Genomic DNA, 13,163 nt, shown 5'->3' with positions numbered 1-13,163 from the left:
AGGAACTTCTTTTCATAAAACGACCTAACGATTCACCCTGTATAGTTTCGTACCGTAGTTAGGAAACACCCTGTATACTATACTTATATACAGGGTGTTTCGGAAGGAAAGGGAAATATTTTGGGAACATGTTCAGAAGGTCAAAATAAGATAAATTAACCCATATGTCTTAATCCGATTCTCAGCCCTTTCTGAAATAATCGGTTCTGAAGCTTTTTGTAAGATTTTTTATTTTAAAAGCAACACAAACAAATACTAGTAAAAAAACAAAATTCCACTAATTTAAAATGTTTTCGTAAATACCCCCACCAACTTCAAGGCAAGCTGCAGCACGGTTGTTAAGCGCTCGTGTTGCACGTTTAATTGCTTGAGGATTGTTTTTAATAATATTTGAAGCATTCAAAATTTGATTGTGGAGTCCTCCTACGGTTTTTACTGATATTTCGTACACTAAAGCTTTCATCCAGAGGCAATAATCCAGTGGATTTAATGACCTCGGTAGCCAAACTTGAGGTCCTCCTCTGCCAATCCAAAGATCAGGAAAACGATTGTCTAAGAAATTACGCACTCGGCGACTAAAATGAGGCGGGGCCCCATCGTGTGCTTCTTCAGTAAGACGCTCATCTAATACAAAAGGACCAAACAACTGGTCGTTCAGCATCCTACACTACACGTTAAAACTAAATCAGTGTTGAAAGTTTCGTTCAAACGTGGCATGAGGATTTTCATCTGACCACCGATGTACATTGTGTCGCTTATCAATTCCATTGCGGGTAAAATGAGCTTCATCGCTAAATAAAATGTATTTATGTAGGCCTCGATTTTATTGGATCCATTCGCAAAATTGAAACCTTAAGCCATAATCACCCTCTTGAAGATGGTGAACTGGTTGAATATGGAAAGGCTTAAAATGGTTTTTCGTAAGTGTCTTCCAAACGTCCACATGTGATGCTAATCGAAGTTCTTTTGTAATCCGCCTCGTACTAACACTCGGGTTCTCTTCAGCCATATCCAGAACATTTTCTTCATTTTCCACATTTAGTCCCGCCTCTCGTTCAGAATTAATTCTTACGCTTGGAAACATTCCTGTTTCCTGAGCATTTGCAAATACTGTCTGAAAAACTTTTCGATTAGGAATTCTTTGATTTGGTAAACGATGTCGGTATTCATCAACAGCACGTAATGCGCTACCATTACAGAAACCATACACGAATATCATGTCAGCATGGCTCCCTATGGGTGAATGTGTAAGGCATTACGTAATGGAAACTTTGCTCTTTTCAAATTGAAACGCTCAGAATCAATCAAACTGACAACCATTCTTGTTAAAACTACCAGTCAATTAAAATAAGTATTAACAAACAATGATGAAATATCTGCAACGTGAGTTAGAAATACAGAGAACGTAATTATTTCAAAGATTTACAAAAAAAACTTTAGAGCCAATTATTTCAGAAACGGTTAAAAATCGGATGAAAACATATGGGTTAATTTATGTTATTTTGACCTTCTGAATATGTTCCTAAAATATTTCCCTTTCCTCCCGAAACACCCTGTATTGATCACCTATAATTTATATTTTATATGTATTCTGTATTGTATGTCATACAATAAAGCAAATTATTATTAAAAATCGTATTTTTTCCAGTTTTAAAACCATCCAATATTTGTTCAAAGTCAAGGGGTCGGTGAACATTTAAAATTAATTGGGCCTCTAATTAATCTATTCAATTCATTTCGATAAAAGAAAAGAATTAACGGTTTTTCCTGTTAAAATAGTACAATAAGACTTTACTATAAAGCTCAATAGAGGCCTAATCTACAGGAGTTTATTAAAAGTATCCCCGGTGAGTATGTATATTCAACTTTTTTAAAATACCAGAGTCATGACCCTAGCTGAATTTATAATTTCTTATCATAAAAATTTGTTGACAAGGAACCTGTTAACTTTAATAAGTACACTTAATAGATTTTTATTTGAAGACCTTCAAGCGGGAGAGGCAAAATCTCGCTATTAAAAAAAAACTGGACGCTACACGATATACAGTTTTCATACGAAAATCCAATTTAAATTTGGTTATCTCAAAAGGTACCGCATAGGCATAGCAATACTATTGAATGTGGACCGTTACTCGTTAATGATGGGTTGATGGGTTCGAAAGAAAGACAGAGGGGACATAATACAAGAATTGAAAAGAGATAATCACATTTCAGTGGCGCACATGTGAAATGTTGCAGCGCATATTTACCTGGTTTAATTATACAAGTCTGGTTACCTAATTTTTATACATAATTCATAAAACAAATTTTGTTTACTATTGTACTGTACAAATTAGTAATATACTGTATTGGTAAGTTTTATTTGCTTATATCATAGATAGAATTTAATAAATATACGGGGTGAGTCGGGAGAAACGCACCAAACTCCAGGTGAGAATTGTACAGGTGAAAATAATTTGAAAAACTTGGTATGTTTTTAGGCAATTCTCATTTATTTTCAAAACATTGCGTATTTAGAAACAAAATTTCCTACATTAACCTGGTTTTAATTGTAGCGCTGTTTTAACCAATATTTAAAAATACCACCTTTAGTTAACCTTCAAACACAATCCACTTTCTCTGCGAAGGACCCTTGTTGCTTTTCTAAGTGATTCTTGTCTTTCTTTGACAAACACTGCCGAGTGTCGACTTTTATTTCGTACATCTTAATTTTCAACCAACCCCACAAACAATAGTCCAGTGGTGTGAGGTCTGGAGCTCTTGGAGGCCAACTAATAGGGCCACGGCGATAACATTTTGTCTCCACTATAGGATCTCCAACTTGCAACATTTTAAAGTTTTTAGTAAAGCAATTTGAGATATTAAAATTACAAAATGAGTGTATTCTTGTAATGTATTCTTGTTTCTTTCGATGTAATGATTCTTTGTTCTCAAGCATTCCTACATAACGATAACTTTGGAATATCTGATTGAACTTCTGGAAAGTAATGGTTTCGATAATATCCAAGAAATAATTAAATTAACAAAACTTTGCATGTTACAAAATATTTTTTAATATAACAACTTATACTATAAACTACTGGAAGGTGCAGCCATAGGTAATTGCCCCTCTCCCTTCCTAGCAGATCACTTCATGAACCGTTTTGAGTTAAATGCCAAAAACAAATTTCAATACTTTCCACGAGTTTGGTTAAGATATGTTGATGATCTGTTTGCTGTCTTCGACAAAAGCAAACGCAATATTGCTAATTTTGTAGAACAACTCAATAACTGTTTTTCCTCTATTAACTTTACCTTCAAACAAGAAACAAATAATCAACTTCTATTCTTAGATACTCTTGTCATCAAAAATAATAATAAGTTAGAATTTAATATTTATAGAAAATAAACAAATACTTTTAGATACATAACTAGTGACTCTTACCATTGTTTTCAACATAACATGGCTAGCATGCATTTCTTGGTACATCGCTTGGTCTTATTTCCTCTAAGTAATAGCAGATTTAATAAATAAAAGGCAACAATTAAAATAGTTGCTAGAGTAAATGGTTATGACGATAAGATTATTAATAAGCTGATTAGAAGACATAGGTTTAAAGTTAATCTTAAAAGCTCTACCACATTTCAAAAAGATGAAAATAACTTTCGTTGCAATACCATACGATCATATCTTGACGAGAGGATTTGATAGGGTTTTCGAATACTTAGGTGTAAGAATAGACCATTCAAAGTTCGGCCAAGTTACGAATTTTCTTAGGAAACCCAAAAGATAAAATAAATACGAATGAAAAGTCTGGGAGCTATGAGATTAATTGCAACGATTGTGATAAAAAGTACATAGGACAAACCAGAAGATCAATTAATGTCAGATTTAGTAAAGAGCATGTAGCTCATGTGAAATATGGATGACTTGAAAAGTCAAGTGTGGCTGAATATCTTTAAATAATGGTCAATTTGGTTGGATAGACAACTTAAAATTAGTTAAACCAATTGATAACGACAGAAAATTAGATGCATACGATAGTTTAGCAATATTCAAAAATCAAAAAAAACATTCTTAACAGGGATAAAGGTCCAATCCTTTATAGTCAATTATATAGTTTAGTTAGTGTTTAAGATTTGTTCGGCCATGCTTTATTGCATTTTTCGCTCTATTAGTTACATCTTTAGTATATAAGGCCATTTGTAAGAAGTTTTAATTTAGTTTTAATGTTCTCCCGAAGTTGCTAACATCCTTAGCAAAACACGTGTCCAGAGTAAAAATAAAGCGTTTTGGTTAGTGGTAAAACTATCTCGTAATTTGATAAGGGGGTTATGTTCTTACCATGCATATATTTAATAATATAAAAATATATGGGTTTGTCAGAATATTTCGGATGTTACCTGCCGACACGTGTTTCTGACCGATGCCGATGAGAAATCCCGATAAATCTATATCTTGTTTTGCATCTCCTTTTCTTCTTATAATAATCACAATGTATCACCGTCAATGGTAAAAAAACAGCATGTTGAAATATACGAATTTATTATTAGTGATGTACTTATTGTCAAATATTCATATTGCCATTTTTAATTATGACTTTTCATTCCTATCTACGATAAATACTACATTATGCTGAATTTCGATTTTTACAGCAACAGGGTTATTTTTCCGCAACCTTAGTATTTAGGTATAGGATGATTTAAAATAAACGGTCTTTCAGATTATTCGATAATATACAGGATGTTCCACTTAAAAAAAAAGATCACACATTTTAAGCAACCCTGTATAATTCAGAATAAATTACTTTTAAAAAACTAGTGCGTTTAAAATTATCCTGTAGTCACTAGATTTAATAAAAGTAATTTACTTTACGGAGGAACTATAATATTGACTACTTATAATGATTTTTCGACGGAAAGTAGTAGAGCAACATCGACGTCGCAATCTTTTTTTCGATTTGAACTCTAAAAAAAAATTACGCTGTTATCCCTAAGGTAATTTTATCTTGTAATCTTAAATAAAGGATCTAAATGATATAAAGAGAATAAAGGATTAATAAATTTATGATTTTATTAAGAAAAAGTTCATTTAATTTTTCAATCACCCCAATTAAATACTAAATACATTAAAATCCTTAAATCCTAAAAGATTTAATATGAAACTCTATAGGGTCTTCTCGTCTTCAATAAAAATTTAAGCTTTTTAACTTAAAAATAAAATTCTAATTACATTAAATAGAGACAGCTTTTTCCTCATTCAACCCTTCATACGAGCTTCTAATTAAGAAACTAATGATTATGCTACCTTTGAACGGTTAAGGTACCGCGGCCATTGAATTACTCATTGGGTAGGTTAGACTTTAAATTATTCCCAGAAAGATATGTTTTTAATAAACAGGGGGAAAATTTTGCCGAATTCCTTTATTTAACCTAAAAAAAATACTAAATATAAAAATAAATAATCATTACTACTAAATTTTAATAGTTTAAATTTATATTTAAATAAATTAAATAAAAATTTTATGTTTATCTTAATTAGTAATAAAACACTATACAAAATTTTAACTAAAAATCCTATTTATTAAGAATTACTTTCAAAATTTTATAAATCTATTTATAAGCTCATCCCTATAAATATAAAATTTTACTATTAAAAAGCTAAAAATTAAATTTCATAATAAAATAAAAATAAAATTGTACTTTTTTCTTTAAAAGCTAGATATATTTAAAATCGGGTAACGTCTCTAACACAAGGTACAAAAACTAAATATTTCTTTTATAAAGATAAAAAATCTCCTAATTCACTATTATAAAAAAACTTTTGCTTAAAAAAATTTTTACTTAGCTTTAGCTTGTTGATGTTTGATAATGTATTATCTGAAAAAGTATTTAAATGTTACATTGTCAATAATTTTACTATTTTTTTTAATATAGAATCAAATTTGTTTGGAATTGAACTCCATATTAAGTATAAAATTTTTTATCAGAAACAAGGTGTACTTGATGAATATGAATAGACTTTATATCATATTTACATTAAAATTATTTGCTATTCCATAAGATAGTCACTTAAAAAATACATAGTGAAAAAATATGTGAAACCCGCACTAAAAGGTACTAAAATCTTCTACAAAGATCTCAACAGGTACGCACCTAAATACCAAGTAACCTTCATCAGAGATCACTATTTCGAATGTCCCCTTCCCCTCGGGCTACTCAATCCGTGCTACTACCGCCCAAGGCAACTGGGTACCTCAGTTTGCCTCGAGCGAGCAATCACGACGTTGTTGGTACCGTAAAACGGCCGAACGCCCTCTCGCGCCCGAAAATTACGGTTTTTAGTAGTCTATTCTTCGCGAAGTGACGTCATGTAGGGACTGTGAACAAGTATTTCTGACTTGGGCTGGTTGAGCTGGTTTAATTTCGTTATTGATGGGGTGGCAGTCGTTCATATATCTGGGATTTCTCTTTACGAATTTGTCGTAAGCTTTTTTATGCTTGCGTCCCCATATAATTAGAAATTATTCATTTGCTATATCAATTTTTTACGTATTTTTTTAAATATTATAAAAGAAAGAAAGCTTATTATTTAAAAAGAAATACAGGTTTTACTATTTCAGTTTTTTAAATTCCTACATACTGGTCTTATCAATTTGAGTTCTGCAACCATAAATATTAATTTTAGAAACCAGATCCAATATTTTACTCTAAATTTAAAAAAATCAAATCAAACAAGTTTAGCTCATCTTTCACAAGTATAATTCAAAAACGGAATTACCTGCGGATAATGGACAACCCGGATTCACCAGACTCGCTTTCAAGTGACCAGCTCACAGTAGATCTAATGAGTCCTCGTTCAAAACGTCGCAGGATTTTAATCGTGCATGATAATGACGAAAATCATGTTGGAGATGAAAACCATACGCCTGATCACAAGAATAATAATAATGATGTGGGGTTTGTTTTGATGGAAGACGATCCGCAAGAAAATGGAAATGATGATGAGGATGAGGTAAGATACCAAAACCAAAGCCTATTGGGTCAATTTTTTATGTTGTTATAGCTAATGAAAAGTTATTGAATGGGATCTCTCTAACCTATAATTTAATTGTGCTTTTATTTGTAAGTATTTTTAAAAAGTTTTAAAAAAGAATAGGAGATGTTGTGGCTCTAGATGAACTCAAAGGCTTTGTGGACCTCTCAGCAGTAGAACTCCCAGTCGGTATTTTCTTAATCACCTTACTTTGCTACTTCCTTTGTAAAGTATTCAATTCTATCAATGTAACTTAGAAGATATTTTACGGATTCTTAAATGTATGTGAAGCTTCTAACTAATTTGACTCGATCAGTATACGTCATTTATATTTCGTTGACATATCACATTTTCCAATATGCGTAAAAGGCATTTTACTAATTTAGATTTTACAAAAATCACAAGCTTTGCCAATGTGTGAACCTTTATGGCTACTGTCATTTTTTATTCAAACAATGTTTGTTTGTTATATGCTCTTAAAAAGTTCCAAGCCAACTTGTATAAATTTGGCAAAATTATTAACATCACTATAACTTTGGTATTTTTAGGTTTACGCTATTAGTGTAAATAAACTTTTTATCAATAAATTAATTTTCTTTTGATTTGTGTAAAAATATACAGATGATTCCATTTAACAAAAGTACGTTTTACACATTTTCACGAAAATGCGATTTCCACTTTTTTTTTCACCATTTTATTTAGCAGAAAAAATCCTACTGTAAGTGGTTATAGTACATAGTAACTTGTAGTTTGCTTATTTACCCGACCCTGTATTGTATAACAAAAATACTAATAGTGCCGACTTAATGGGAGGCACAATGTATAGATAACCTCGTGCCCTATCGACTTTTTCTTTGCCTATGAGTAATACTATCTATGGTACCAGATTTGCAAAATTGACGAGGTATATATCAAATGTGAAGCCTGTATATATATATTTTTTTGAAATTTCATGAAAATATATTTCAAAACATGATTATTATCAACATGTTGGTGTTTGAATTATTATTAGTCAACTTTTAATGTGCCATGCCTTAAGTAGTTAATAAGAAGTTATAAGTATCATCTCTCCGACCTATATTTTTTATTGTACTTTTATTTGTAAGTATTTTTAAAATATTTGAAAAAATAGCAGATGTGGCTCTACATGAAGTCAAAGTGCACTTAACCAACTTTCAGTCGATTTTTCCTTAAGCACCTTACTTCGCTACCTCCGTTTTAAAATATTCAATTTTATCAATGGAACTTACAAGATATTCTGACGGATTCTTAAATTTCAGTACACTTCACTTACAGATGCATACCTATTTTTACACGCTGAGTGTCTCTGATTTTTTTTTTTTGCACAAAATTGGTTCCTTGTTTCATTCAATTAAACCCCGGCTTGGTAAATAGTATGTTTATATATAAAGAGTGATTTTATCCTTCGAGATATCCTGGTGCCCTATTGAGTTTTTATTTACCTGTGAGCAAAACCATCTACTCTACCAGGCAATGAATCCAGTATTGTATATATTAAAGCTCGAGGCTTGTACTGCCCATAAGCTAAATATAAATTTGTGATGTGGTTGGTTGAAGTTATCTCTATTTATCTATTCTATTACAAAGTATTACAGTGTATGCACATTTGTCTTTACAACTCAAAGCATCCGTATAGCCTTACTGTGAAATATATGGTCTCGGAATAAATTTTTTAATCCTATCTTACCGCAAGTATTTCGACAAGAATAGCCCTTGGTAACTCTTCAAGGAACATGGTATTTCTGCCTTACCTTTCCTTCTACGGTTTAAGGGAAGTAAACCTGAAAGAATGAAATCATTTGCAAAAATTTGCTTTAGATATAATACTTTTACCTAAAATGGCCTTAGCTATTTCAGTTTTCAAAAATAAAATCTAAGTAAATTTAATTTTATGAGCATTCTGAATGTTATATTAGCTTATTAGTATTAATATTTTAAAAAATTAGGTTTTTTAATAATATTATACAAAATAAAATCTTAGTTTAACTCATTAATTTCAAGTGGTATTAAAAAACAACAAAACTGTTATTACGTTGCTATAATGTATAAGAAGTTAATAGTACCTTATAGTGTATGGTGTAATTACGGCATTGCTTGAATTTTTCTACGCTAACGACTGTAATTTATTTTAAATTGTCTGAATTGAGTAACGATAAGTCGGCCGCAGATGCAGAATATAAAGTATATTCGCTATTTTTGAGAATAAATTAGTTGAGACAATTTTTTTTAAACTTTTTTTATTGACTCCATAAGGAAACCTCGTGGGATGGTAGTGGTCTAGAAGCGCAGATGAGCTACTGGTCTCAGTAATTTACAGATGGGGAAGTCAAAGTGTATAATCGAGGCACGATCATCAAATCACGACTGCATAATAGGAAAAAATAGTAAAATTAACTGCTGGTCAAAATACAGCGATTATATGATTTATTCTGATATATTGGACTAGTAAATTGTAAAAATTAAATAAGACAATATTTAAAATGTTTAAGGTAATATTTATCAATTTACGATATTCAAATTATTTTCTTCCTAAAAATTTCAGTGCAACGCCCATGTCTTGATTTTTTATGTTCCTAGAGTTCCTAGAACTCTTCTTTCAAAAAGGAAACTTAATTTCCATTTTTAAAAGCCACTCTTTTATTCAGAATCAATTAATTTTTTAAAATAAAACCAGTAAAGATTATAAAAGATATTATAAGTTGTTTATCGTTTAACTGGTTTATAGACAGCGGCAGCGTACCTTTTAATATGTATCCTGCAGGGGTGTTTCCTAGTTTTCTTGGGGCAAATATTTTATTACTATTAATAATTATGATTTGCCAGATTTAATAAATTTTAATTAGACGCAAGATATTTAGCAATGTAAGATTATTTTTTAATTAGTTTAAAAATAATTTAGTTTTTCGTAACACGATTTGAATATATTTAGAGACCTTGGATGGAAAAAAATTTGCTATACTGATTTAATACTATTTCATAAATTATATTCTAAGGTTTTAAAAAGCTTAATACTTTTTTTTCCCAATAGTCAATGGGTAATAATACTTTTTTAGTACACTATTTATAAATTTAATTTTTTAACTAATGAATGACGTACCCATTTTAAATATAATTATAATAATTATTACCTCTAATATAATAGAAAAAAAAGAAGAAAATACGGCAACAGCGCCCAGTTAACCCAAATCACTATATTATAATGGTACCTGTTTGCGGCAGAGATACAGGTTTCCGACTTGACCGACTGTTGATCTCTCTCGGAATTCTTTTTGAATTAAACTTGACTGTGACCTGCCGGACCTAAATCCGATGAGCAAGCGAGTCTTCGGGCAAATTTTGTCATATTAATGTATTATGTTAATAGACTCATTCTTTAATCACTTCCTATCGGATTTTTAGCATTGTGTTATTTATTACAAATATGGCAACTTAATGTTAATTAAAAGGAACAAAATCGGGAAAGCATAGTTATCATTAATAAGTAAATAAAAAAGATTGCCCTTTCCTCGCTACTTTTATAGGGGAAGGGGCGCGGACTTATTTCGTCAGTGGGATTGCGATGTCTTTTCCAGGCGGAGGTTGGTGGATTTTTTTGGTGATTACCACTGATGGAATGGTATATGCTATTTTAGCTATAAAGCTGACAATTAATAGTTAATAACGAAAGGTGGGAAATTCAGTGATCAGATATTATTGATATAAATACTTTCCTGTTCAATAAAGATGCCATTATCAGATTGAATTCAACCCAACCCTTCATTCTGAAATAATGTTTTAGTTTATATTATTCCTACCGATAATAAATATCTTTCTCTCTAGGAGGTTGTCAATTACCATGATATGGTAAGTCTATAAATTGGTTAAAGTAATTTGTTCTATAATCCCATAAAATGCATTTCATACAAATTGAATGTTGCATAACTGAAGATAATTTATTCTTTTTCAAATATTTATTTCAATTTAATATCCTAGGGTATTTTTCAATTGACTGATGAATTTTATGAAACAAGTCATTCATAAACGTCCAGTTATAATGCAATATTAAGCAGTCGAGTACGTACTCTCTATAATTATCTAGTTCTACCGGTAAAATTGTACTGTCCGAGCACGAGATTCTATTAAGTTTCTTGCGTGCGAAAGCCATAATGAAATATAGTGTGTCGCAAAGGTAATGAAAGAAGTATTCTTACAAATAGTTTTTAAGGTTTGATATACAATTTAACGATTGATCCAGAGTGTCCCAAAAATACTTAACTTCTCTCGCACATAATATAATTTTACCTTTGAGTAAAGGTGGTCTGAACTCGCCTTATTCTATCTTTCTACTTATTATATTTATATTTTATTTTATTTTTTTCATTTGAGTATGCACTACAACACCTCTTGGTTGACTGAAAAAAAAATTTATGATTTCCTTTAAAAAGGATTATCAAATCATCAGTATATGACTTTCACATCATATTCTTGAATTATGACAAGCAGGTTGTCAACCAGAAGTGACCACAGAAGAAAAAAAGCTCCTTCCAATAGGGATCAATTACTATTTGGCCTTACAAGGAGGTTGTTAATAATTTTTTTGTCTTCTAGATTCAGTAACAGATAAATTGGTTGATCTCCTAGGTTGAGTTGGTTAGTTTGCCATTGTAAATGATTGAAGAGAGTTTGAAAGCATATTGAATGCTTGCTCTACATGTAATAAAGCTGCGATCATTTTCTATCCTTCAGCGATCGGCTTGTTTTTGTTTTGCAAAGACTATTTAGAGTACTTTTCAATTTTAATTAAAAATGTTCGACCTACTAAAAACTTCTGCTTATGCCTAAAAGACTCAACAAGTAATTGATACAATTTATGGATATCAAAAGTTTACCTTTTTTGACTCAATACCTACATATATAGGGATGAGTGAAAAAACCTTAAAAAAAGATGATTTCCAGTAAATAACAATCATCTGATAACAAGAATCACTCCACATAAATTTAATTCACGTCACATGTTATCGAGTGTGACATTAGTGGAAAAACGCAAAGATTTACTATCCATACTTATGATTTAACAGAAAATACTTCATACTCGCAAATATCAAAAATGTTTAATGAGAAATGGAGAAATCTTACGTTTGACCACAAAACAATTAAATCCATTGTTTTAAAATTAGGACAGGAAGCGTTTTAGATGTTAAAAAAAGAAAACTCCTATTACTTAAGAAGAAAATGATATGGCTGCTATTGTACTGGATTTTCTTTGAAATTTTCCGAAAACATCGCAAGGACCGGAGGATCCCAAATTAGGAATATTCGTAAACTATATTAATAAGTAATTTTTAAATATAATAGAAACATGGCATATAAACCTACATTTACACCTTTAATTTTAATTAAACTTTAGTCTAGTTGGTTTCCAAAATTTATGTCACTAGTCATTCGAGAGTCCACATTTTCAAATTCTTTATAGGAGACAGTATTCCAAGAAAGGAAACATTTGATGTGCAGTTACGTACAACGAAATAATTGGATACCTACTTCTATCAACATAGTTATTTAAAAATGCCAAATATATTTTTTCTGATAATTTACGTAATATATATTAATAAACAGACTTCATATTGTCAACAAGATGGCCAACCTGCGGATTCTACAGTTATTGTGTGGCTAAATTAGCAGTTGCCCGAGCGCTGGATTCAGCGATATGGAAAAATTCTTTGGCTGCCTGGAAGACTCACAATAATGGAATTACATCATAGGTGTCCAATAACTTCCACTACATCTACATTGAGTTGATACTGCAGATCTCCTAGAGCTAAGTCTGATCTAGGTTTCTGATGTATAATAAGCCATGCAATCAGTAAACCATAGTCCTGCCGATGTTTGGCAACTTTACTGTAGTATATTATATTCAATACTAATCCCATAAATATGTTTTATCACCCTCATTATTAGATTTCACTACTCCACCGTTTGTTTTGTATATTTTTCTCATAATTAAGTTTGTATTAATTATCTAATAGATATATAGGCCTATTTCAAAAGTACTCACACGAACTATTAGCTCCAAAGACCAGGTTATGAGATTTTACCATTGAGATATTTACAATATTTGAGGACCAGATAAATTGTTTTTAAAGTAATA

General features: G+C 30.8%; 1 protein-coding gene across 4 annotated transcripts in view; it reads left to right on the top strand.

Annotated features, from left to right (window-relative positions):
• The window catches only part of LOC126736462 (transcription factor AP-2-epsilon), a 150,868-nt gene that overhangs the window by 82,570 nt on the left and 55,135 nt on the right, over positions 1–13,163 (top strand). Inside the window, exons 1-2 of one of the 4 annotated variants that reach the window (XM_050440832.1) lie at positions 6,255–6,464; positions 6,719–6,994. The exons of 1 other annotated variant lie outside the window; for it this stretch is intronic. In XM_050440832.1, coding sequence (XP_050296789.1) covers positions 6,770–6,994 — 225 coding nt within the window. In that variant the 5' untranslated portion in view covers positions 6,255–6,464; positions 6,719–6,769. Of the gene's footprint in view, positions 1–6,254; positions 6,465–6,667; positions 6,995–13,163 lie in introns of those variants that run through there. 2 more of the 4 variants (XM_050440831.1, XM_050440833.1) reach the window with 2 other exon arrangements.

Source organism: Anthonomus grandis, chromosome 5 (assembly GCF_022605725.1).
Source record: "Anthonomus grandis grandis chromosome 5, icAntGran1.3, whole genome shotgun sequence".
Classification (NCBI taxonomy): Eukaryota; Metazoa; Arthropoda; class Insecta; order Coleoptera; family Curculionidae; genus Anthonomus; species Anthonomus grandis.
Note: the sequence above shows the minus strand (reverse complement) of the source record. Positions and strands in the feature narration are given on the sequence as shown.